A 26795-nucleotide genomic window follows, 5' to 3' on the forward strand; every position below is an offset into this window, starting at 1 on the left:
ATATAGCAAGAAGTCTCCTGTAATCATGATCTCCCTTGGAGATGGGATAGAGCAGACATTGTGAAGAAGGAAGGAAAGTGGATGTTTAGGAAATGAATGAAGGTATCTGTTCCAACTTATGATGTGTTTACGTAAATGCACTCTTTTTTTTTTTTTACATTTTGAACCAGTTGTTTTCTTTATTAGCAAAACTTCTTTCCCAGATATGTTTCTTTATAATCTTTTTTTTTTCATTTATTTTTATTAGTTGGAGGCTAATTGCTTTACAATATTGTAGTGGTTTTTGCCATACACTGACATCAATCAGCCATGGATTTACATGTATTCCCCATCCCGATCCCCGCTCCCACATCCCTCTCCACCAGATCCCTTTGGGTTTTCCCAGTGCACCAGCCCCGAGCACTTGTCTCATGCATCCAACCTGGGCTGGTGATCTGTTTCACCCTTGATAATATACATGTTTCGATGCTGTTCTCTCAAAACATCCCACCCTCGCCTTCTCCCACAAGGTCCAAAAGTCTGTTCTGTATATCTGTGTCTCTTTTTCTGTTTTGCATATAGGGTTATCATTACCATCTTTCTAAATTCCATATATATGCGTTAGTATACTGTAATGGTCTTTATCTTTCTGGATTACTTCACTCTGTATAATGGGCTCCAGACTCATCCATCTCATTAGAACTGATTCAAATGAATTATTTTTAATGGCTGAGTAATATTCCATGGTGTATATGTACCACAGCTTCCTTATACATTCGTCTGCTGATGGACATCTAGGTTGCTTTCATGTCCTGGCTATTATAAACAGTGCTGTGATGAACATTGGGGTGCACGTGTCTCTTTTAGATCTGGTTTCCTTGGTGTGTATGCCCAGGAATGGGATTGCTGGGTCATATGGCAGTTCTATTTCCAGTTTTTTAAATCTCCACACTGTTCTCCATAGTGGCTGTACTAGTTTGCATTCCCACCACCAGTGTAAGAGGGTTCCCTTTTCTCCACACCCTCTCCAGCAGTAAATACACTCTTATATGTTCAAACAGTCTTCACAAGGACAGAAGGTATTAGTCTTTCTCAAAGTCAACTTCCAGTTAACCACTGAAAAACTTGAACAAAATTTTAGGTACATTTTCTTTTTCAATGCAATTCCAATTTTCTCATTTCTCTAGACCTGTAGTCATTATTTCATCTATATTTAAAATCAGGTAAAGTCCTAGTATTATCTTTCAAAAGTTGGGTTTGAGAAGAAAATTATCCCTTGTATCATTTGCCTTTTAAATGATCATGCACTTAGATTAAATGTTTCTCATAGAGAAACAGCCCAGAGGCAGAAGGTTGGAGTCTAATTCTTCATGGACTTTAGGATAGTAGTATATAAATAAAATCTATTTACACCAAATTTCTCCCATAAAATCCACAAGGAAGAAAATGCAAACAAGAATGTGAATTTTGTTAGAGGGAAGTAAAAATAAACTAGAAAAGATTTTTATAACCATGTATTTCTATGTCAAATAATATACTACAGAAGCATAAAATCTTAGAGTTGAAAAGAAACTTAAAACCTCATTCTCCCTTCAGGGTTTAAATACAAAGTAATTGCTTCAGTCCCCCACCCCCATCCCCAAAGTGTGAGAAAATATATAGTTTTCTTTAGTATTTTGCTACAGCTTACTTTTCCTCTTGAGACGCTGGGATAACAGAACCTGACATGCAAGGTTTCCTTCCCTCTCACATGACACCGTGGGTGCTGTGGAGCACGCGAGTGGAGACACCCTCTGTCCTCTGCACCATTGCCTACACAGTCATTCCTTGACCCATTTGATGCAGCAGTCCATCCTTTCCATCCCTCTGCACCTTTGGGCTTCCAGCTTTCTCTTTCAGACTTGTACGTAAATACCTGAGTGAAGCCCTGGCTCCTGGACTCACGACCAAACTCTTCACAGGGATGCAGGACCTGGACAGCAAGGCACACCCAGGTCCCTCTGCAATTGTGCAAATCTTTCTTTGTTTCGCTATATTCTTGGGGCATTGTCCAGGAGGCAGCAAAAGGACCCCTTTATCCAGAAGGTACAGATATCTGTATCTTATCACTTATCCCTGACTTCTCTTCTCTACTACCCTCAATTCCAGGGAAGCTTTTTTTCTACTGAGGGGAGATGGTTTTCCCTCCTCAAACTGTCTCAAACTTTTGACTAATCCAAGCTTTCCCGATGTTTGACTCATTCAAGGCTTCTCAGTGTTTGGCTAACCTAAAGTTCCTCAATCACAGTGTTACTGATATTTTGGACCAGATAAGTCTTTGCAGTGGTGGGCTATCCTGTGCATGACAGGGTGTTTAGCAGCATCCCTGGCCTTTACTCACTAGATGCCAGGAGCACCCACCAACTTTGGAAAATCATGACCAAATATCCACTAGGCTAATCCCAAGAGTCCCCTCTGCCTTTCTAAGACCTTGGTTTTGATACACAAAAACTGGAAAGGGACTCACAGGCTATTTGCTTTCCTTTGAGGTAATGAATGCCTTCACCCCACCTTCCCTGAGGCAATACATGTGAAGGAGTTGAGCAAGGTAAGGAGCGAAGAGGAATTAGATGCACTGCTGTGATATGGTTAATATTTCAAGTGTTATCGCATCTGTGATGCTCTTTCTCACCTGTTGCCTTAAAAGGTACACCACCAGTCATTCTAGCACCTCCTTTGTGTGGATATTACCTTCCTTCTGTATGTGGGCTGCAGTGAATACACATATAGAAAGAAATTTAAAAGGGAGCAAAAAGGGATTTAACCACTAAGTTCTGATCAATACAGAGAACAAAAGGATTACTGTTTATGCCCAACACACGTGCCTAGAGCTGTATTTCTCAGTATTGAACTACCTTCCAAATTTAGAATTTACACTCACTCTAGTGAATATACAGAGAGACTTAGGTGTTGAAGAGACAGGTAGATCAAAAACCTTGCATTCAATGCCTTTAACGCTTGTATGAGTCATTTCAAGGAAATCGATGAGAACCAGCAATAACTCGACAGAAAATCTTACTTCAGCTCATTGCCCAGAGAGATTTAGCTACTTCTCCAAGTGCTGTATCTCTTATTTATTCATTTATTTTATCATTCACTCATTTAAGTTTGGAATTAAGTGGCTCCTACAAACCCAGGAGATAATTAGCCATTACAGATTCATATAACACCATGCTGGAGAATACAGTTTGAGTTCTATGAAGGTCACTAGGCCTTTATTCTGCCTATTAACTTAACTTATTGCCTTGACATAAATGGGGATAAACACTGGTTAAGCCAGAAGCTAACAGGGAAGATATTTTAGCTTCTAAAACCTCATGCAGGCTACAGTTCAGGGGGCTGCAAAGAGTCGGACATGGTTGAGTGACTATGCACAACTGCCTCAAAGTTATCATCACTATGAACACAAATAATTGTTGGGGTAACTGGTGAAAACAACAGTTTAGTATTATTTTCTGAGTAACACTGCGAAAAAACCTCAACCACTGTTTTTAATGTAGCAGGTAAGCACTAATATTGATACAGTTTTACTTTGTTTCAGGTTCTGTGTTGAACAGACCATGTCATTTAATCCTCATGACTACCCCATGAGGTATACTATTGGATTCCCCTGAAAACAGAGCTTGAGATAAGGGCTTTGTGTGGTTGGTTTGGGGGAGGTAATCCTTGAAGGCATGAAGGAGGATAAAGAAAGCCCACAGAGAAGGAAGAGGAGTCAATAAAAGGCTGCATTAATCAGACACCCTGGACAACAGGGACTCAAGCTGCTTGACCTCCTGAGAAGTAGAAAGATGCCTCCCATAGTTGTCCAGTAGAAAGACAGGAAGCAGGGGCATTTATCCACTGATGCCCATGCCCCACTGGTCAAGCGTTAACCCCCAGAGCTAGGGAGCTCTCCCAGGGCAGAAAGGAGAAAAGCAAGGCGTTGATGGCTCTCAGGGAGGTAAATGGATGCAGCCAACAATGGCCCACAGCAGACATGGCTAAAACTAGAGGTGAAATAGGTGAGTCAGGGCAACAGCAGCTTCTGACGCAGTTATTATCTCCCCATTTTACAGAGGGGAAACCAAGATACATGGAGATTACCTCACCTGCTCAAGATCACAAGGTGGGATAGTGGTAGAGTCAGGATTCAAACACTGACCATCAGACTTCAAGGCCATGGTCCCAACCATAAGGGTTAATGACTGCTGCACTATACTCTTCCCAGTGTAGCTCCACCTACAGGTTTGGTAGTCCACCCACCAAATCTATTTGGAAACCAGGTTGGGGACATTTATTCAAACACCGCACTTTCTTCTTTGGTAATTCATTTTTCAAGTTGCAACAACATAAGAAAATGCTACTAGAATGCTGTATCTACATTTTGGGAAGAAAATAAATACCTTTCCCTTGAGATCATGCAGGAAGAGAGAGGTTCAGATAGTATACCACTTGTAAGGGGGAAAAAAAAATCACTCACACAACTTTTTTTGAGTTTAGAAACTGTTTTTTGATTTTTTTTATTAAAACATAATTCTTCAAAGAGTATAGAAATACACCTGGCCATGATCTGTTAGATGTCAACCAACCGCTTCAAACATACGTAAGAAATATCTACCAAATTCTGGCTCACCAGAACTTATTAAGTTGTACATATACATTACTGGAACATCAACGTGGCTACATTTGACAGATTCTTCTAAAGTGGACACAATTTTCTGACAGATTATGTTCCTTCATGATGAAAGCTGTGACAGCTGTGAATGTCTGAAAGGTAAACTTGAAGGGCCACAGGGTGAAGCATACAGAGGGCATGCAGGGCCCTGAGAGAGGGGGTGGCAGGCAGGCCCCCGTTTCCACTGTGAGCACTCAATGTACAGAAGAGACAAACACGAAGAGGAAGGCACTCCCTCCTGGGGAGAAGGGTCTTTGGGTTCATAGTCAGGAATCACAAGACAGCACACCCAGGAAAGGACAGGAAAAAGAAATTCCCTGCACACAGTCTGACCTTCCTCCAAGGGACAAGGGCCAGTGTGGTTCAAGGAGATCTGCGAGGACCACTGCCTTTGGGATGTGCTGCTTGCCACTGCGTATGCGCCCCCACCCCCTTCAAACTTGCTCAAGGCACGGGATTGGCTCCCTTAGGTACAATAAACAAGAACAAAACACCCGTCAGAAAAGAGCAGAGCTGGTGCTTGATTTGCTCTCATTAAGAGTGAAGTGTCGTCTGTACTTTGAATTCAGCCTGGTGAAACCCACCTCAAAGTGGTCTCGAATCACTTGTGAGAGCCTCCAGGTGACTGATCAGTTGAGGATATTGTCCTCCCTCTCCTTTCATGTCTGGGTCCTGCTATAACTTCATTGGGAAACAGGAAGCCAAGAGCTTACCTGGGCTAGGTGTTGCCTTGGCATTTTACAATGATGAATTCCTTCTCTGTTTTGTTCCTCCTTTATGCCCAAAATGAAGGGAGTCATACAAAGAGACTGAAAAGGAAACTGGCAACACCTGGGGTCTGGAGTCTTCCTTGGAAGAGAACCAAACGTTTCCCACTCTTTTGGGCAGAATCACCTCTCCTAATCAAGTATGTTTAGCTTGACATTTCCAGAGGCCCCCATGTATACTAACTTTGCCTTTTTAAATGATTTTTAATTCCAGAAGTTGGCACAAGATCATCATTTTCAATATCCTTTACCCCTGCTGATTGCTGCATAGAATCTTTCTCATGAGATCATCTGGGAAGATTAAAGACTACAGAGTCTGGGTATTTCTCAGTCTTTCTTCTCCACTTCTTTCACATTTTAAAATCAATCTAATAGGCATTTTCTTTATGGTCACATGGCTCCATAATTACCTTGGGCTTCTCTTAGAGTACCTGCTCCCTTTGGCACTCCACACTCTCCTCTATGAGTACTCTCTGCAGGGCCCCAGAACTGAGATATCCTCAGAAAATGCACACGAAGTTCCCTCCCAAGACCCGTTCCCCACTACCCAGCTTTTGTCTCCACTGTGAGGAACATGGACTTTACTAAGGACTTGGATCACTGAGATAAACATATATATATAGATATACACATCCTCAATAAAGAGGACATTCAATTTTATATATAGATTTCCCTCTCATTCATAAGCACTTGGCCCACAGAGGAGGAGTCAACCCATGCTGAGTTGCAATGAGATCATACAAATCACAGGCCGAGTGAAAGAAGAGCAGGAATGTGGAAAGGCCTGTGGCTTCCAAGGATTCACAAGCCTTGCTAGGAATCCACCTTTGGGAAGATGCTCACTTTATTGTTTCTGCTCATCTTCCGCTCCACCCTGCCTACCTTGGGTATCTTTGTCTGGATCAGCTCTTCTGGGGTGTTACCCAAGGGAGGAAGCAGCCTCTTCTTGCTGTTTCGGGTCTCTGAGAGCCACTGGGGAGGCAACTCAAAAGGCCCAAAGCCAAACTGCAGGGAATACTTGTCAGGAAATGTCTCAGATTCCACAGACACTGCTGGTGCTACCTGGGAGATAGAGTCCACGGTGCCCGGGGGTGGTGCGGGAGTTGCAAACTGTGGTCCCAGCTCTGCCTCCAGGCAGGTGGGAAGTAGCTCCTTGGCCTGGAGAGCCCCTGAACCTGGGTACTTGGCTTCGCTCTCTTCCTCGTCTTCTGTGGGCTTGAAGATCTGCTGCTGCCCGATGTGGAACATCTCCAGGAGTTGGCTGCCTGAGCGCATGCTGGGCTCCAGGCTGGCGTCAGCCATCCCACTCCCTGTGCCCACCACGTTTCGGCGGCTGTAGCGGTGGTGCAGTTGGACCAAGGTCCCTACCAAGCACTTGCGGACAGATTTGTTCACAGTAAGAAAAAGCACAGGGTTCGCCAGCAGAGAGACTTTGGGCAGCCAGATGGCCGTGAGCAGCAAGAAGACGGATGTGTCTGGGACGTTGAGCACTGTCTGGTAGACGACCAGCGTGGCGTAGGGCACGCTGCATAAGATGAAGACCATCACCATGGACAGCAGCGTGGCATGCAGCTCAGCCTCCCGCTGGGAAGCGTAGGGGATAGAGATCGTGTTCTGTGGGGTCCGCAGTGCTGCTATGATGACCTTCTTCTTCTGGCTGGCGCTCAGGGCCCGGCGTATCAGTATTAAGAAGAAGAACGCCACAGCCACAGGCACGATGACCGTGGTGATGTTGTAGACCAGAACGTACACCAGGTGGCCCAGAGAGTGGCTCCAGACTTCCGTGCAGGTTGACATGGCGTAGATGTCGGCCACATTGGTCACTGCAAACCCAGGGACACTGGCCACCACTGCATGGGCCCAGATGTATATCACTAGTTCTCGGGACTTGGCATCAGATATTTTTCTCTCCAGTGGATAGAGGACTGAGTAGTACCTGCCAAAGGCACAAGCAAAATTCACTTCACAGAAGAAGATACACTTTAACTTAGGGGAATTTACATTACTAAAAGTAGGAGAGAGGAAAGAAAGGGGCGAGTTCTTTCATTCTGACTAAGACAGAGGAAATCACTAGGGGAATTTGGAAGTTAGACCTTAAGTTTTGAGGACTTTGCCATACAATTCATTGTGAGCTTTATAATTATTGCCACCAGCACTAAATCCCAAAGGGTGCCCTCGATATAAAGGATATCTCCATCTGCTGTGAAGACACTCTTTCAATTTAAGGGTAAAGGGTAATTTGTAAAAAAAAAATTTTACATGGGCTAGAGGAGCTTAAGGGCAATTTTCAAAGCCATGAAGAGAGAGAAATTTGCCCACAAATCCAAAGCAAACTCATGCTGCAGTATATATGCATGGGTATCATTAACATTTACAGCTGCTGGGGCAGAAGAACCCAGTGTGAGGGATAGACTCTGACAAAGTCTTTCAAAATCAATTCCACTGAAAAAATTGTGTGGGCTCAGTAGCTATTTTCCATGATAATCGCTCAGGACCCCTAAGAGTAATCAGTAGGTCTAAAATACCTGCATAGTTATATCTTTGTTAAAATCACAGATTTTTTTTTCCCTTCAAGCTTGACTTGATTATTCTATAACCACCTAATCAGAATTCCCAAAGCACTTTGTTTCAATATCACCTACGATTTGGGGAAACTGAGTAATTTGTTAAACCCCTAAAACCACATCTGTCTTGAATGGGCAGTCAGTAGCCCTCAGAGATACAGCAAGTTTCTTCACCCTTAGCTCACCCCACGTCTGTGCAGTCAGCTAACGCTGGAGTCGACCTTCCAACCCTACTAACATGTATTCCCTCACGGGGCCACCTGAGCATGTGTGATTTCCTGTCACAAGAATTTCTAAGCACCACCCGTGTGCTACATATTGTGCCAGGCACTGGGCTGCAAAGATGAAAGGATACACAAGAATGTTTCTAAATTACATGGGGAAAAAATGGCATGTAAGCAAACAATTATAACTGAGGAGAAGATGACTCTGCTGGAGGCATGCACAGAGGAGATAGGGGAAAGGGAGCACCTGGGAAAATGTCAAGAGAAAGTGGTGCTGTGGTGGAGTCTGTCAGGGGACAGGCTGGGGGAGAGACGATACAAACACACATGACCATGGGTGACCAGAGATGGATGGAGCACGGTAAAATGTATTCTAGATCGCTTTCTGGGAGGGGGAAAAAAGAGAAAGAAATGTATAAGTTATGTACACTCTCAATTTTTTCTCTCTGAATATAGATAAACTTTTCTAATCATCATTTAACAAATCCAATATGATGGACCCACACCCACACATGAATACATGTCCACTATCTCTGATTCCCATTTGCTAAAAGACATGTAACGAACCCCAGTTTCCCATAATTTCTGATTCCATTATATGTTGGGAAATAGACGCAACACGAGTGCACAGGTTCACTATACATTATTTTGTTGGAGTGTACGTGTCTAGGGAATGATGCAGAAGTGCACGTGGCCTCCCAATTAACTTGCTGACTTGGTGCCATGAAACAAATATCTGAGAAAGAAGTGAGAGAAAGGACTATTCTCCCTTTGTCTTCAAGTACACCACACTTACACTTTTGAGTAATCACTAAATAATGAAATAGGGATCTACCAACCTTGCTTTTCTACTAAAAGAACTTGCTTACCTTTTTTTAAAAAATAGGAATTTGATATTAACAGATGTGCTAAGCTGTTTCAGTCATGTCTAATTCTTTGCGACGCTATGGACTATAGCCTGCCAGGCTCCTCTGTCCATGGGATTCTCCAGGCAAGACTACTAGAGTTGGTAGCCATTTCAGGAGATCTTCCTGCCCCAGGGATCAAACTCAAGTCTCTTATGTCCCCTGCATTGGCAGGCAGGTTCTTTATTACTAACACCACCTGGGAAGCCCATTAATAGATGCACAATACTATATATAAAATAGATAAACAACACAAATAAAGACCTACTATACAGCACAGGGAACTATATTCAATATCTTGTAATAACCTATAATGGAAAAGAATCTGGCAAGATTTTATATATATATATATATATATATGTATGTATGTATATATGTGTGTGTGTGTATATGTATATATATATAACTGAATCACTTTGTTGTTCACCTGAAACATTGTAAATCAACTATACTTCAATAAAAAAATAAAGTAAAAGATACACTGGAAAAAACTTTAAAATGATGGCAAAAATACAGTAGATTTTCTGCTGGAAAGATAATACGGATTTCTTATTATTTAAGTATTTTCTTGCCTAAAACCAGAGGCTCAAAAATAACCTACAGGGATTATTGCACTGTTTTAGGTGGAATAGCAATCTGTCCTGAATGACGTGTTTCCACTCTTGTTGCATCCTATTCTTAAAAAAACTTCAGGATTCATAGCAGCATTATTCACAACATCCAAAATGTGGTGACAACCCAACTAAGGTGACAACCTTAATTAGTAAACAGATAAATAAACTGTGGTATATGCATCCAATGGAAAATTATTCAGCAATAAAAAGGAATGAAGTAAGTTGTTAAAAGAGTAGGTCAGTGGACTTCCCTCGTTGCTCAGTAGTAAAAATCTGCCTGCCAATGCAGAAGGCATGGGTTCAATCCCTGATCCGGAAAGACCCCACATGCCGTGGAGCAACTAAGCTTGTGTGCCACAACTATTGAGCCTACGCTCTAGAGACCAGGAACTGCAACAAGAGCAGCCACAGCCATGAGAAGCCCACACGCTGCATCTGGAGAGTAGCCCCTGCTCTCTGCACCTCGAGAAGAGCCTGCACAGCAATGAAGACCCAACATAGCCAAAAATAAACAAAATTATTTTTAAAAGATAAAAGAGTAGATTGTAGCAGTTCTCATCATAAGTAAAATGATATGTTTCTATATGAGATGATGGATGTTATCTCTTTTTTTTTAGAATTTTTTTTTATGTGGACCATTTTTAAAGTCTTTATTGAATTTGTTGCAGTATCACCTCTGTTTTATGTTTTGACTTTTCGGCCATGAGGCATGTGGGATCTTAGCGCCCTGATTAGGGATCAGAACCCACACCCCCTGCATTGGAAGGTAAAGTCTTAGCCACTTGACTGCCAGAGAAGTCTCTGGTTAAATTTCTAGTGAGTCCTTCACAATATGTGTAAGAAAATCCATTATGCCTTAAATCTATACAATGCTGTAGTAAAGGGCCTGTTGAGTGATGACCCCCATGTAAAAGAAGGTAGACACAACTCCAAACTGGTCCATGTCACTTGGTTTTGTCACCTCCTCGTCTGCTCCTGTGGATGGCGAGTTTCTAAGGAGAAACTGTCAAAGAGCTGCAGTGGCTCTCTAGTGGTAAAAGGGTGGCAGACAATTTACCTGAGAAAGAATGTGCCAAACAGAAGAGAAGACTAGGAAAAAATATACATATATATATCAGTGCACCCTATCTAAACACAGGCCACAAATAGTTCATTCAGTTCTTTTTACCCCTGAGGAAACTGAGGCTCAGAGAGGTTTGCCCAAAGCCACCAGCAAGGAAACAGCACAGGTGGGACTTAAAATCAGACTTCTGGCTCCAAGATCCCTCTTTTAAGTACAAAGTCAATGGTTTCTCCTAGCATGCAGAAGGCTTTGTATGACTTTGTGTCCTGTCATGCAGCTGACACTGGGCAGCTAATGAAATCTGGGTTCCAAGTCAGATAGGGTGAAGTGACTCCACAGATGGATTTTGTAATCTATGCCCTCAATAGGTCATTAAGGTTTAAGCATGTTTTAAATAGACAAAGAGTATTAAAATTCTAACACCTAAAACATAGTTAAATTTATCACAGGATATAAAGTCAGAAGAATGAGCACATTTCACATCAGCAACTTCTCCTTTTTGTAAATCTTGAAATCAAAAATTCTTGTGGACACAAAATATTTTTCAATTCTTGTGTGTTTATTTAATTCTGTTCTCTAAAATGTATTATTATCTCAACTGTATTCCTGAAGTGCTAGCAACATCAACAACAAAAAAGGCAGGAAGTTGTTGATTACTGAGATCTTTACACTTCACTGTGATAAATTTGATCAAATTATGTATAATAGCAATAGCTAGGATGTAAGATGTAAGATTTATTTCAAATGGACATCCATTAAAAAGTTATGGGAAGAGAAAGCAATCACCATCACAGTATAAAACCTTGGAAATAAATCCTACAAAGGAATTTCTGGTGCTATCTGGCCAGGTCCAACTGAACTGTCTAATTACTTGTTAAATAACTACTGAATTGTTTGTTCTCTTGTTCTTCCAGAAATGTTTTCATTCATCATCAAAAGGCCCTGATTGCAGAGTTAGCAATCTGATGAGCAATCTACTGCAACTGCAAAGCAAATATGGCCAATTCCAACCAGACTGAAACTATATCATGCCCCAGCTCTGCCCCGGCATCCTCATGATGTAGCCTCCTCAACACATCTTTTCTCAACAGCCCAATTTTCCAGGGCTGCTGGCCTTTGTGAGTCATCTGTTTCAGCAGTTGATTCTCTTTCTCTTGACCACGAGCAATATTTGGAACATCAGCTATTCACTATTTGCTTCACAGTGATAATTTTTCAGTACACTTAAAAAACGTTATACCCCTGGCCACTTAATCTTACCTATCCAAAGCAATGGCAGGGAAGCTGAGGATAGTCACAGAGCAGAAGACTTTGTGCAAAAACTTGACGACCTTGCAGAAGAGCATGGTGTAGATCCACCAGCAACAGTGAGGACTGGTGCTGAGGATGATGTCGAAGGGCACGCAGACCAGGCTGGCACAAATCCCGGAGCAGGCCAGGTTTTTAATGAACCTGTTGGTGACAGATTTGAACACGGTTGTGCGGCAAGTCGACCATAACACCATGAAGTTTCCTGGCCAGATAGGCAAAAATAAAAACAAAAGAATTTTTAGATAAAAAGAAAGAAGACAGAAAGGAAAGAAGGAAAATGCAGGTTTAAAAAAAAGATTGAAGAATCACATTTGAGAGTTCATTTCAAAGAACTTAAAGGCCATATTATATTATCAATTTATGTGAAATTATTAAATCACTTTCATACATATCAAAAAGTCTAGAAGAATTTTGATTGGTGAGTTTTTAAATTTAATTTTGGGCATAATAAATATTATCATGATGATCCTGTCACACCTGAGTATAAACAGTTGGCTAGGGATTACTAAATCTCAGTCAGTCTAAAGTTTTCAAATGATCTCCAGTTACCAAACTCTGCCACAGAAACAGGACAAAAGACACACATGTGGCTTACAATTTTCTATTAGCCATATTTTTTTTTAGCCATATTTTTTAAAACTAAGAAGAAGCAGGTGAAATGTTAATAGTGTATTTTATTGACCCCAATCTATGCTAAACAATATCATTTCAACATATCATTACTACTTTAAAAAGTACTAATGAAATATTTCCATTCTTATTTTTTTACCACATCTTTGAAATTTGGCATGCATTTTTTAAATTGAGATATAATTAATACATAACATTATATTCATTTTAGGTGTGCGTGGTGTACATTTTATTTTACACTTACAACATATTTTCATTTCACATTGGTCACATTTCAAGCGCTCCAGAGCTACATACAGCTGGTGGCCACTGAAGAGGCCTGCACTCGTCTAGATCTTTAGCATCTATAACACACTTGCCTGTCTCTCTCTAAGCATTCTCCTCCTGTGGCTTCCACAGGCCCACAGTCTCCTGGTGTTTCTCCCACCCTCCCACCTCTCCCAGGTGCTAGAGGCTCCCAGTCCTCTTTACCAGGCCCTTTCCCATATTCTCTCTGCAGCCTCTTCCTAGGTTGAATTATCCATTGAGATGTCTTGCTTTTGAAACACTAATGACCCTCACATTCACGCCCCAGACTAGGCCTCTCCTCCCAACTTGAGACTCCTGTTTGCCACTAAATGTTGGATTCTCCATTCCCTCTCAGTCTGTTCTGCCTATCCATTGTCCTCCAGAGCCTACACAATCCAGGACCAACCTGCCTAATCTCACAGCATGCTGCCCCTGGCTTGTTGGGCATAGTCACGCTGCTCTTTTTTTTCTGTTCTTGAAACACATCGAGGCTGATTCAGTCTCAGTGCCTGTGTATAAGCTTTTATACTGCCTAGCAAGGTTCTTGTATGTCTGATTGATTCCTTTTAATTCAGGTCTTAGTATAATTGCTGCCTCCTCAGAGAGGCCTTCTGACCATATTTTTATTTTAAATATTTACTGTTCCTCCCCCTACTATACTCTGTTATAATACTGTGGCCTTCTTAGCTTTCATAATTATTCATTTTCCCTTCATTTCATGAAGACAAAAAAAAATGTCAATCTTGTTCACCATTATAACTCCACTGCCTAGTTCAGTATCTAGCACAGAATAGGCATTCAACAAATATTTAGATGAATGAATTTATAAAAGGACAAATAACAACTAAAAGTCCCTGCAATAAAATTACCCTTTTGTATTTAGAATATCACAAGAGGCTATTCTAAGTCAGTAGTTCCCAAACCTTACTATGCATAAGGATTACTATATCAGACATCCTGACTCGTAGTTACAGGTATAGAATTGGAAACGTGCATTTGTAACAAGCTGGCCCCAGAATGAAGTATCAGAATTAACTGCCATGTCTAGACAGAGACTATAGCCCTTATCCCCAGGGTCTCACAGGGCCCAACTGCTCAGGTATACCAGGCAGCCTATTCTACTAGGGAGGCTTTCACCTGGTTAGAGACCCAGGTCCACACGGCCAATCAGTCATGACCCAAGAATACTGCTGCCTCTTGAGTATAGGCACAGAGAATGCCCTCTAATGAACTGAGCTAGCAGCTCAGCCTCACACAGAAGGACAGCCATGGGGCCAGGGGAGGGGATAGCAGAGTTCAGGGCTGCAGCCAAAGTCACCCCAGGAGCTGCCTCAGTGCCTCAGATGTTGACATAACTTTCTGTCAAGAGTCTCTTTTCAAACACAATATTCTACAGCTACTTCTTATTTGCCAGAAAAAAAAAAAGGGCATTGTGTTTAGGTAAGTAGGCCCGCTGCTTCCAGGAAATTCTCTAACAAACTTTGCTTACATAAGCATGCTGCCTCAGTGAGATGAAATTTGCAGTGGGAATATATACACACGTGTTCAATACAAAAGCTGTTTATACTAATACCACTACCTCAGGCCCCTCTAGCTCTCCTGTCACCAAGGCTATAAGCTGAGCAATAATGATGTATTTGAAGCTTCATCTATATGGGGATTTTTTTTCCTGGCCTTTTTCCACTGAAACGCAGAATAGGATCTTGCTGAAGCATCTTTCCTCACTTAAGTTTTACAGACAGGATTTAAAATCTGGTAACCATCTAATAACAAAACTGCCCACTTAAAGAAATCTGCCATGAAAAGAGTGTTATAATATCATCAGTTGTTAATACTGAGGCTGTCTCCAGTCCACCAGGGGACTTTCTATAAAGACATAAATGAAGACCCTTAGCATTCTCTTTTTCTCTATCACTATTAATCTTTGTCACCTCGTAGGTTATACTGGAAAGCCTTTTCATAGGAAAAGGTCAGTTTTCATTCCAGTGCCAAAGAAAGGCAATGCCAAAAAATATTCAAACTACTGTACAATTGCACTCATCTCACATGCGAGCAAAATAACGCTCAAAATTCTCCAAGTGAGGCTTCAACAGTACGTGAACCAAGAACTTCCAGATGTTCAAGGTGAATTTGGAACCAGAGGTCAAATTGCCAACATCCATTGGATCATAGAAAAAGCCAGAGATTTCCAGAAAAACATCTACTTCTGCTTTATTAACTACACCAAAGCCTTTGACTATGTGGATCACAACAAACTATGGAAAATTCTTAAAGAGATGGGAATAGCTGACCACCTTACCTGCTTCCTGAGAAATCTGTACGCAGGTCAAGAAGCAACTGTTAGAATGGAACATGGAACTATGGACTGGTTCCAAATTGGGAAAGGAGTACATCAAGGCTGTATATTGTCACCCTGCTTATTTAACTTATATGCAGAATACATCATGCAAAATGCTGGGCTGGCTGAAGCACAAGGTGAAATCAAGATTGCTGGGAGAAATACCAATAACCTCAGATACGCAGATGACACCACCCTTATGGCAGAAAGCGTAGAACTAAACAGCCTCTTGATGAAAGTGAAAGAGGAGACTGAAAAAATTGGCTTAAAACTCAACATTCAGAAAACTAACATCATGGCATCTGGTCCCATCACTTCATGGCCAATAGATGGGGAAACAATGGTAACAGTGAGAGACTTCATTTTCTTGGGCTCCAAAATCACTGCAGATGGTAACTACAGCCATGAAATTATAAGATGCTTGCTCCTTGGAAGAAAAGCTATGACCAACCTAGACAACATATTAAAAAGCAGAAACATTACTTTGCTAACAAGTATCTGTCTAGTCAAAGCTATGGTTTTTCCAGTAGTCATGTATGAATATGAGAGTTGGACCATAAGGAAAGCTGAAAGCCGAAGAATTGATGCTTTTGAACTGTGGTGTTGGAGAAGACTCTTGAGAGTCCCTTGGACTGCAAGGAGATCCAACCAGTCCTTCCTAAAGGAGAATAGTCCTGGGTGTTCACTGGAAGGACTGATGCTAAAGCTGAAACTCCAATACTTTGGCCACCTGATGCAAAGAATTGACTCTTTGAAAACGCCCCTGATACTGGGAAAGATTGAAGGCAGGAGGAAAAGGGGACAACAGATGATGAGATGGTTGGATAGAATCACTGACTCAATGGACATGAGTTTGAGCAAGCTCTGGGAATTGGTGATGGACAGGGAAGCCTGTCATACTGCAGTCTATGGGGTCGCAAAGAGTCGGACATGACTGAGTGACTGAACTGAACTGAACTGAGGCTACACTGAATAAAATATTCTATGTAACAAACAAGAAAATTCATTGCAAAGGACAGGAGAGGGTGTGTGCCAACGTCTTGCATGTACACAGTGAATTGTTTTGCAGCTGAAACTAATCTCAGATATCATTTCCTTCATATTCTAACTCTCTTATCTTTCTCTCTCCCAATTATGAAGGGCACGCTTTTTATTGTTTTTTTTTAATCACACATCTTATTAGTATGTCTACACCTATGAATGACAAAACTTGTTTTCATCGAGTTGCTTTTGAAAAATCTGAGATGGCTGTAGTCACATTTTATCTCCACTTATTTACAAAACTCTAGGTGGCATCTGAAACCTAACCCCTTTTCCTATCAAGCACTACAGCTAAGCCTCTATGTTCTGTTCCTTCTCTAAACTACTTCTCTCTCTCCTCACTTAAAAACTGATGCATTTGGCTCCAAGAACCTGAATTAGAAGAAAGTATCAGGTGAGGGGCACCCATACTCAAGTTTGATCGGCCACACGTTTTATAAAAAAGTGTGTGTGTGTGCACGTGAGTACACACATACACGTACATGCACACAAATACATAAACAACACAACATGAAAATTACATATTTGATCATTTAATCTCATGAGCACTGTAGATTCTTCTTAGCTTTACAAGGTACACCAAGGGATAATTCAGTATATATTTTAAACAGAGTATTCAACCTTGAGATACTTTTTATTTTAGACATCTTGTGTTTTAAATCACCCAATCCCTTTTAGAGATGATTCAAGTTTCTGTATCCATTCTTTCTCCCTACACAGTCACGTTATATTTCCTAATGCTGGAGTCCATGACAACATCCAGTGCCAGGATTGTGGGCACAGTACCAGTTAGTACACACTCATAACACACACAACCGAAAGGGAAATGAGAGGTAGAACATGATAGCATTGGTTCAAATCTACTCTCCCTGGGACTGCTATTACTCTATCATTCCTCCTCAGCTAAATTACAAATCAAGATTTCCCTTTACAAAGTATAACTTCATATAAGACAATGCGTAAAATGACAAAAAAAGAAAGTAAAAATTATCGATGCAGTGATAACTATCTATAAACTTTAAAGTATTTATCTTTTCAAACTCCTGTTTAGATATACAGATGTTTTTATTATGCCAGTTGGACTAACTATTCACATGGTTTTTTAGATCTTTTTCCATATCAACCATCTTTCTGTGACAATAAATAAAAATAGATCAACATCATCATTTTAACAACTCCATAAAAGCAACAATGCTTCTGTGATTATACACTAGTGTATTTTGTCTATTGAATATTGATGAGCTTTCTAAAGCTGTTTTCAATACATCTCTAGTATACAATGTTGAGTTCAACATCCTTATATATTTAAATTTGGAGGAATTCGACTGATTATTTACTGAAGATAAATTTCTAGAAACAATTTCTGGGTCAAAGAATTTGCATGTTTTATATATATATATATTGCAAAATGACTCTCCATAAAAGGCATAAGAGAGCATTGTTTTTCCCATACTCATAAAAATTCTGTGGTCTCACTGAAATATTTGGAATTTTACATGCTTCCTCAATCCTAGGATTCATGTTTTCCTTACTTCTAGAAAATTTTCATCCATGGCCTCTTTGAATTTTTGCCCTACCCTTTTTCTCCCTATTATCTTCTTCTGAAATTCCTAGCAGACTTACATTAAACTTCATTCTAGTCTCTTAACCTCTCTTTCATGTTCTCTACTTTCCATTAATTTATTGTTTTCTGCAAACTGAAAGATATTTCTCAGGTTTTCCTTCCATTTTATCAATTCTCAATTCATCTAGAAGTAGTAAAACTATTTTTCTTTCTGGTAGCTTATTGGGCATTAAACCTTTTGAAATTTATATTTGGGTCTACTGCAAACTGCCTACTCTTTATTTCTAGTGTCTAGTCATCTTACTATGGCTTTGTTCCTTTTTTAATCTAAAACCATGCTTTTAAACTGCTTATAATTTTCTTTTATTCTATTGTTTTTAGTTCTCAACATGTTCATTTTCCCATTTGTTTGCTTTATTGACTCTCTTTTTATGGTTTTCCTCATATGGTTTTTAATGTCCAGTTATGAGCTCATAGTATATGGGGGTTGCTTTTCTGGGGCAGACTATAGACCAGGTCATGGACCATTCTGAGAAAAGTTTAGTGTGTGGGGAAATTTTTACCCTAGGGAGATGCAGGATACTTTAATGACTAAGAGTACAAACCCTGAAGACTTCCTCTCATTTTCACATCCCGGTTCTACCATTTACTAACTATGTGATCATGAGTGAATTAACTTCCCTGTGCCTCAGTTTCACTGTCTATAAAGTGGACATGATAACAATGCCTATGTCTCAGAGCCATTACAAGGATTAAATGAGCCCATACAAGTAACATACGTACAGCACTTAGAACAGCTTCTTATGCCTAATAACGTGCTATGTAAGGAGATATGTCACTGTTACTTTTAGCTGCACAGCGGTTCCCAAGAAAGGTCTGACAGAGAGAGAAAGAGAGGCTGGGCCAGAGGAAAAGAAACCTGGAGCAGTATATGGAGACAATAGAAGAGGACAGCACCCTGGAGGGACTAATAAGCAATCAGAAATGGGAGACAAGATAGGACTGACTGGCCTGCAGATTTCAAATGGAACACTAGGGTCCACCAAGGAAAAAAAATCCTTGAATGATGCTGGCAAAATCACAGCAGACATCTCGTGGGTTCACCATACTTCCTGGGACTATGTGTTTGGGTATTTGTGACAACTTTAGAGTTCTGTTCTCAGGTGCATGGGACACATACAACCTGTCTCTCCTCTTTACTGTCTTGTGGATTCAGTGACTTCACTAAGGCCCTGTCTCCCTGGCAGGGAGGGCAGGGGCCACTGCAAGACCTGCTCCCTCCTGGGCTGTCCAGCCTCCATTTGAATCACAAATGACAGGTCTCAAATCAAAGATATCTCTTCTCCAGATGCAGTCCTGCTCCTAGAATCCATCAAGTCTACTATAAGACATTTCAAACAGCCCACAGAAATCTTGCAGGAGTACACAGACATGATATATCTTAATAAAGCCCCACAGTGAATTAAAAATCATAAATGGTCAAGGAAACTGAAAACGGAATTAATGATCTTGACATGGTTTCACAAAGAAAAATGAAAAATCTCAACATAATGATGACTTTCTCATCATGTTTTCAATTCAACTCTGTAAATAGTGGGAAACCATCAAGAGAGTATTTGTATCATTATGGGGAAGTTTTTAAAATGCTATCTGGCCAAAAACAATGGCACAAGCCACAAGACAATGATTATAACTATACTTCATTATTTGTTTAAAAACTTTTAAAAACAATAATTACCTACCATCTTCCCAATTAAGTAGACACTACTTTTGTGCATTTAGACACACAGGGTGAGCAATTAAGAGTTTTAATCAGAATTTAAATTTTGAAAAAATTTTATTCAAAATTATTTGAAAAAAAAAAAAACTACAGTTGGCTGTTGAATAAGGCAGAGTGGATCTGCATGTAACTTATAGTCAGCCCTCCATACCCACAGTTCCTCCACATCCATGGATTCAACCAACTGCAGATTATGTAGCACTCTAGTAATTACCACTGAAAAATACCCACATTTAAGTGGACCCATGCAGTTCAAACTCATGTTGTTCAAGGGTCAACTATATTCAGTTTCTTACCACTTTATTAGAAAGTAAAGGTGTCTCTGAATATCTAAGGGCATTGCTACATTTTATTTAGGTATGATTCAGATGCAGTTTCATTATGAAACTGATTTTTGCAATGAGTTAGTTTTAAAAGAATGTAGGGCACGGTGGGGGGTGGGATGCAAACTTTAAGACCCCTGGCTGCTCCCAGAAATACTATTCAAAGTTGCAGCATCATAATAGAATGAAATTAGCCTAGATATCTAAAGGGCAAATCCATGTTTTTCTCTGAACCCTTTAACCTGTTGCCCAAGCAAAACCCTCAAAGGGACCTCCTTTTCATTAGAAAGAGTGAGAGACATTGACGGTAAGACAAGATAGGAATAAAGAATTCCTCAGAATAAAGAAGGCAAATCCTGGAAAGTTAAAAAAAAAAAAAAGACACTGTTAAGCTCTGCGAACCTGGAAACACAAACATTAAAATTGAGTTACAAAGTTCACACTTCCAAAGGAAAGCTTAAACAGCTCACAAAAAGAATTCTAATTTATTCTGCTTTTTAAAATATTTCTCCATTTAACCTACATGGGTAAATTTCCCAGCACTGGCAAGGTGATAAGCAGCTACTGGTATTTTTAAGAATTATGGCCGCAGCAAGAATGTGGAGGAAACCAGCTTGTAGCCAGAGCTCTGTACCTGGTGGTTTTCAATACAATTTGTTCTTCTCCTGAGTCTAAAAGTTTGAGCCTCTCCCTCACTAATGAAGTGTCAATTTGCTATAACTTGTAACTAAACTCTCTGATATCTGCCCAGCTCTTTAAACTGATTATTATTAGCATGAGAAAACTGTTACTTTAATTATAATTAATTTGATTCCAGAAGTTGTTCTGAAATGATACAGAAGGTTCAAATTAAGCAGAAATTAGATTAGCAGGAAGAAGCTATGAAATTAGTTTATTAAAATTCATGGTGAATTTTAAATAACTGCTTTGAATGAAAAGGCTCTTCAGTTCAGTTCAGTTAAGTTCCTCAGACAAAGAGTAATGTCTGACTCTTTGTGACCCCATGGACTGCAGCATGCCAGGCTTCCCTGTATATCACCAACTCCCAGAGTTTACACAAACTCATGTCCATTAGAATTAGAGGTTTTTCTGGAACTCTCATGCTTTTTCTATGATCCAGTGGATGTTGGCAATTTGATCTCTGGTTCCTCTGCCTTTTCTAAATCCAGCTTGAATATCTGGAAGTTCATGGTTCATGTAATGTTGAAGCCTGGCTTGGAGAATTTTGAGCATTACTTTGCTAGCACGTGAGATGAGTGCAATTGTGCAGTAGTTTGAATATTCTTTGGCATTGCCTTTCTTTGGGATTGGAATGAAAACTGACCTTTTCCAGTCCTGTGGCCACTGCTGAGTTTTCCAGATTTGCTGGCATATTGAGTGCAACACTTTTACAGCATCATCATTTAGGATTTGAAATAGCTCAACTGGAATTCCATCACCTCCACTAGCTTTGTTTGTAGTGATGCTTCCCAGAAGCTCTATACAGTCAGCAAAAACAAGACCAGCACCTGACTGTGGCTCAGATCATGAACTCCTTATTGCCAAATTCAGACTTAAATTGAAGAAAGTAGGGAAAACCACTAGACCATTCAGGTATGACCTAAATCAAATCCCTTATGATTATACAGTGGAAGTGAGAAATAGATTCAAGGGATTAGATCTGATAGAGTACCTGAAGAACTATGGACAGAGGTTTGTGACGTTGTACAGGAGGCAGGGATCAAGGCCATCCCCAAGAAAAAGAAATGCAAAAAGGCAAAAAGGTTCTGATGAGGCCCTACAAATAGTTGCGAAAAGAAGAGAAGCGAAAGGCAAAGGAGAAAAAGAAAGATTTATCCATTTGAATGCAGAGTTCCAAAGAATAGCAAGGAGAGATAAATTCTTCCTCAGTGATCAGTGCAAAGAAACAGAGGAAAACAATAGAATGGGAGAGACTAGAGATCTCTTCAAGAAAATTAGAGATACCAAGGGAACATTTCATGCCAAGATGGGCACAATAAAGGACACAAATGGTATGGACCTAACAGAAGCAGAAGATATTAAGAAGAGGTGGTAAGAATACACAGAGAACGATACAAAAAAGATCTTCATGACTCGGATAATCATGATGTGTGATCACTAACCTAGAGTCGGATGTCCTGGAATGCGAAATCAAGTGGGCCTTAGGAAAAATTAGCCTAGAGGGATTATTTCTCCAATAAAACATTGAAAGATTATAAAGCCTGAGAGGAACCTTATCTGGAAATTTCATTGACCCTCATGAGCAGCAACAATGATTTTATACCTAGATAAATACCCAGATAAATGAATGAATAAAAGCTTGAAGTCCTATATGTCTCTATCAGAATTATTTTCTGTGCACTCAGTTTTGTAGGTACACCTATTGATGGCAACTGCCTTTGATCAACAAACTGAATGCTTACTATCTCCCCAACAGCAGCACACAGTGTCAGAGCAGTCTGAAGGAGACGCAGTCAAGGATACATCACGCAATACTGTAATTAGTCTAGCGAATGTACACAGAATATTCATGCATTCTATTCTTCTACTCCCTCTCTTCCAGTAACTACAATTGGCAGGTCTGAAAAGGAAAATTATGTTGGAAATATTTCCAAAGAACACAAGAGTAAGATAATTAGAGGGCTAAGAAAGGAAAATGAGCCCAATCCTGCTTTAGTCCATGGGGACCTAGCATGACTAATAAGAGGTACGGGAGTAAGATTCTGGAAATGAGTCTCTTACTCCTCATGAACTGGCACAATCTGACTAAGACACTAATTCAGAGTTGAAAATTCCATCCCTTTTTCTTTAGCTAAGTTTGGAAGGAGAGGCAGGAGAAGGGGAAAGGCTGGAAGATGAGGAACAAGAAATGACATTCTAAAACTTCTCATAACAGATCTCAGACCACTTCCTCACTGCTGAGGAGGTTCCATTTACTCTAGAGTAGACTCTCCTTCACCACTTTCTCCAATTCCTGCCGGAAAGGAGGAGGCCACCAACAGAGGGGTGTTTGTAGAGTGAGGAGCTGGGACTGGGAGACCCAGAGCAGCAGATGGTACAAAAGGTGGAGGCAGCCAGATCCAGTCCAAGGCCAGAGAAACATGGTCAAGGCAGGGAAGGTTCTGGAAGGAAGTGATGGATCTGAAAGTCAGAGCAAGGTGGAGAATAGGACACACACAAAAGACAATGAAAAGATAAGTTACAGCACACAGCCTATCAAAGCTAACCAACATGAGAAAATGGGATAAATGGTCAGATAAAATACTAGGACTCAAGAGTTCTGTAGGAAGCAGGGAAGTGGCATGTGGGTAACAAGGGAGGAACTTCAGAGTTGAGACAGCCTCAGTCTGGACTCTGAACTTGGATACGACTCCTTGTAAGACAAGAACTGAACCAACAAGATGTATTTAGGTGCAGTGCAGGTGTAATATGATTTTAGAAATACTTCTAATGAATATGCAGGAATAAACCCTTTCAGAAAGCATACTCTTAACACTTCTCTTTGTCTCTTTTCCTCTTTTGTCTCCTTCAAGTAGTATCAGAGGATGGAGAAAGAAGAGAACAAAAACTGAGAGCAAAATAATAAGGAGAATAATTTCAATTCTATTTATCTCCATGCCAAGTCCTATTTTTATATGTGCGTTTCCCAGGAATTATTTAAGGCAACTTAGGCCTTATCTTCTTGAATCTTCATTAGTCTCATTGCTGAAAACTGGCAAAAGGATTTTTTTCTTTGTATCATGTTCTCAGAATCCAGGCTTCATGTTTATGGTAGTCACAGTGGTACAGATAAACAGAGAAGGAGAATTCTCCTAATATTTTAGCATTTCATGAACAATCAGCTAGCTTCCAATTCCTGTTTTTTCCTCTAATATTAGTTGATTTGAATAATACTGAGTTATTTACCATGTAATTTTCCTGCTGGTTCAAAATAAAATCAGCATGAAATACTATTACCTTGTTTAAAGCACTAAAATCAATGAAGAGATATGAACTCTTATTTTCCCATTCTAAAACAAAAGGGGGAAGAATTTTTTATCTTGTGAGATATTGATCTTCCACTTTCTGGGTTAGTAAATTACTGGCTTTCAGAGTGCAGTCAATGTCACTGACTCAATGTGATTGAAGTAAATAAGATAAATTTTTTTTTATAAGATAAAATTTTAATAAAAGATAAAATATAAAATCTGTTGACTTTCAATAAGCCTCAGTTTCCATTAGTCTTGCTCCTAACATTTTTCTTATAAAGGTTTAAGCATGTAAACACCATAGATGAAGGCAGAATATTGGCTAATAAGTGTTAACCAACAAAATTTAATATTATTCCAAGTAAGGAAATAAAAGTGAGCATATATACAATGTTCAGGGAAACAGTGACATGCTACAACATTTATTTATTTAATTTTTCGGACCTCACCACATAGCATGCAGGATCTTAGTTCCTCTACCAGGGATCAAACCCATGCCCCCTGCACTGGGAGCACAGAGTCTTAACCACTGGACTGCCAGGGAAGTTTCTACATTTTTAAATTGTCATTTTTCCAATTAGAAACTCTATAGTTCTTTAGCAGGAATAAGAAGGTAATCCACAACACTAAATTGACTTTATATACTGACATGAATGGAAGGAACCTGGAAAAGTCATCTTTGCTTCCACACAAGACTATGTAAGTCTTATGCAGAGAAAAGCTATTTTTGCTAACTGTTAAGTCTTCTGGAAAAAGCAATATCTTCAGGCTCCCTATGGTAATCAGCTTCCAAGATGGCCAGTGATCCCCACCTCCTGGTTTTCACGGCCCTCTGTAGGCTTCTCCTACAACTGAATAGGTAAATAATGGGGTACAGAAAAATGACAGTAAGACTCCCAAGGTTGGGTCATAAAAGACATCACCACTCCTCTCTTACTCTATTGAATCATGTGCCTTGGGAAAAACCAGAAGAGTCTGGCAACTCATCACAAGTTTGGCATTTCCTTCCTCTACCCCTCGGCTTTTTCACAATGAAAACATCTTCAGTTTATTTCTGAGTGTTTTTTTTTTTAAACTAACACATGTTCACTATTACAAATTCAAATGGTTCAGAAAAGTATAAGAAGAAAGAAAAATTACCTGGAATCCCACCACCTTATAAATATGATTAATATTCTGCTCATCATCTCTATCTCTCTTTATGTGTATAAACATAGTTTTAAGTAAATGGTATATCACTTGTACATGCTGTCCTTCTTTGTGGATACCAGCATGATTTTCTTGCTATATAATCATAAATAAATATATACACTGTGTTTACAGACATATATGACTGTATCACAATTTATTATTCACCCTTTGTGCTCCAAATGGGCATTCACTTGGTTTATATATCTTGGCCATTATAAATAATATTACAATAAATATTGAACATATATGCTATTTTCTGGTGTTTTTATTTCTGTGATTTTGATTTCTCATTTCCATCAGCAATGTGTATAGAAACTTTTCCTCCAAAATTTTTGCTTGTGGCAGGTACCATCACTTCTGATTGATCTTTGCTAATCAATGGCTGAGAAGTTATATAAAGACCCGGAAGGGGTAGTCCCTAAGAGCAGTGCCCTAGGCTTCATGGACGAGGCATCCTGTACAGCATATACTTCTCAGAATAGATATCTGTAACATTTTTGGAAACCCATCCAGCCAGTTTGGGATTGAACACTGCTCTAATCCACCGTAAACTCAGTAACAGATCTACCTGAGTCAAGCAGGCCCTCCTACATCATGCCCTGTCTCCCAGATCATATACACTGATCTGTGGGGGTTAGGACCCACAAGAGTGTTAGCATGCATTACACTGGGGTGCCTACTCCACTGCATGCCAGATGAGGCAGGCAGAGTGGCAGGAGAGGAAAAAAGAAAGGAGTCGTATGCACCAGAGGAAAGCTACAATCCACAACAAGCCAGTCCCTAGAATTGTAGTATAACTCCGATCCAAGAAACATTCATTCTGAGAAAGTCAGAGTAGGACGAGAAATGAGGGAATTGAGGGTGCCAGCTAGAAGCAGAAATGGAAAATCACTTCTACAAAATTTTACTGGGAGGTGAGGGAGAGAGGTGGGGGTGCGCCTGAAGAAGTCATGGAAATCCTGCTTCTATTCCCCAGGCCTTGCCCTCAGCTTCCCTTTCATCTGGCTGTGCCCAAGTTATATCATTTTATGATCAACTGAGGATCTTAGACTCCAGTAAGCACCCTCTGAGCTTGAAGACTGATCCAGAGGCAGAAGAGCCCATGACTGAGCCACTAGGAGCACCATTCCAGGTGGACTTGGTGGGCAGACCAAGAAGCTAGCTCAGTAGCCATCATAAAGGCTTTCCTTCCAGCCAATCAGTGTTTTCAGGACGTCCTGGCACCTCAAACTAACCCTGGGGAGTATCAAATACTGAGAACTCACACAAAGGAAACCACTTGAATACAAGACCTGGCATCACCCAACCACCAGTAAGCACTCTGTGCAGGACACCTCATCTAAACAACAAACAAAACAAAAATACAAATCCAGTCATTAGCAGACAGGATTACCACCTCACTCAGCCTTGCCCATCAGAGGAAAAACAAACAAACAAAAACTCAGCACAAATCTCACCCTATATGAAGTTTACACAAATCAATGGACCAACCTTAGGAGGGCAGAAAGCAAAAGGAAGAAAGAATTCAACCTTGAAGCCTGGGAAAAGG

At 40.2% G+C, this 26795-nt stretch overlaps 1 protein-coding gene across 1 annotated transcript in view; it reads right to left on the minus strand.

The window, feature by feature from the left end:
* Nucleotides 1-4489: 4489 nt before the first annotated feature.
* Nucleotides 4490-26795, minus strand: part of GPR176 (G protein-coupled receptor 176) — a 120771-nt gene continuing 98465 nt past the window's right edge. The window contains exons 2-3 of the mRNA XM_065940700.1: nucleotides 12073-12325; nucleotides 4490-7378 (exon numbers count right to left, since the gene is read on the minus strand). Coding sequence (XP_065796772.1) covers nucleotides 6256-7378; nucleotides 12073-12325 — 1376 coding nt within the window. The 3' untranslated portion in view covers nucleotides 4490-6255. The remainder of the gene's footprint in view (nucleotides 7379-12072; nucleotides 12326-26795) is intronic.

Source organism: Muntiacus reevesi, chromosome 7, assembly GCF_963930625.1.
Source record: "Muntiacus reevesi chromosome 7, mMunRee1.1, whole genome shotgun sequence".
Taxonomy (NCBI): domain Eukaryota; kingdom Metazoa; phylum Chordata; class Mammalia; order Artiodactyla; family Cervidae; genus Muntiacus; species Muntiacus reevesi.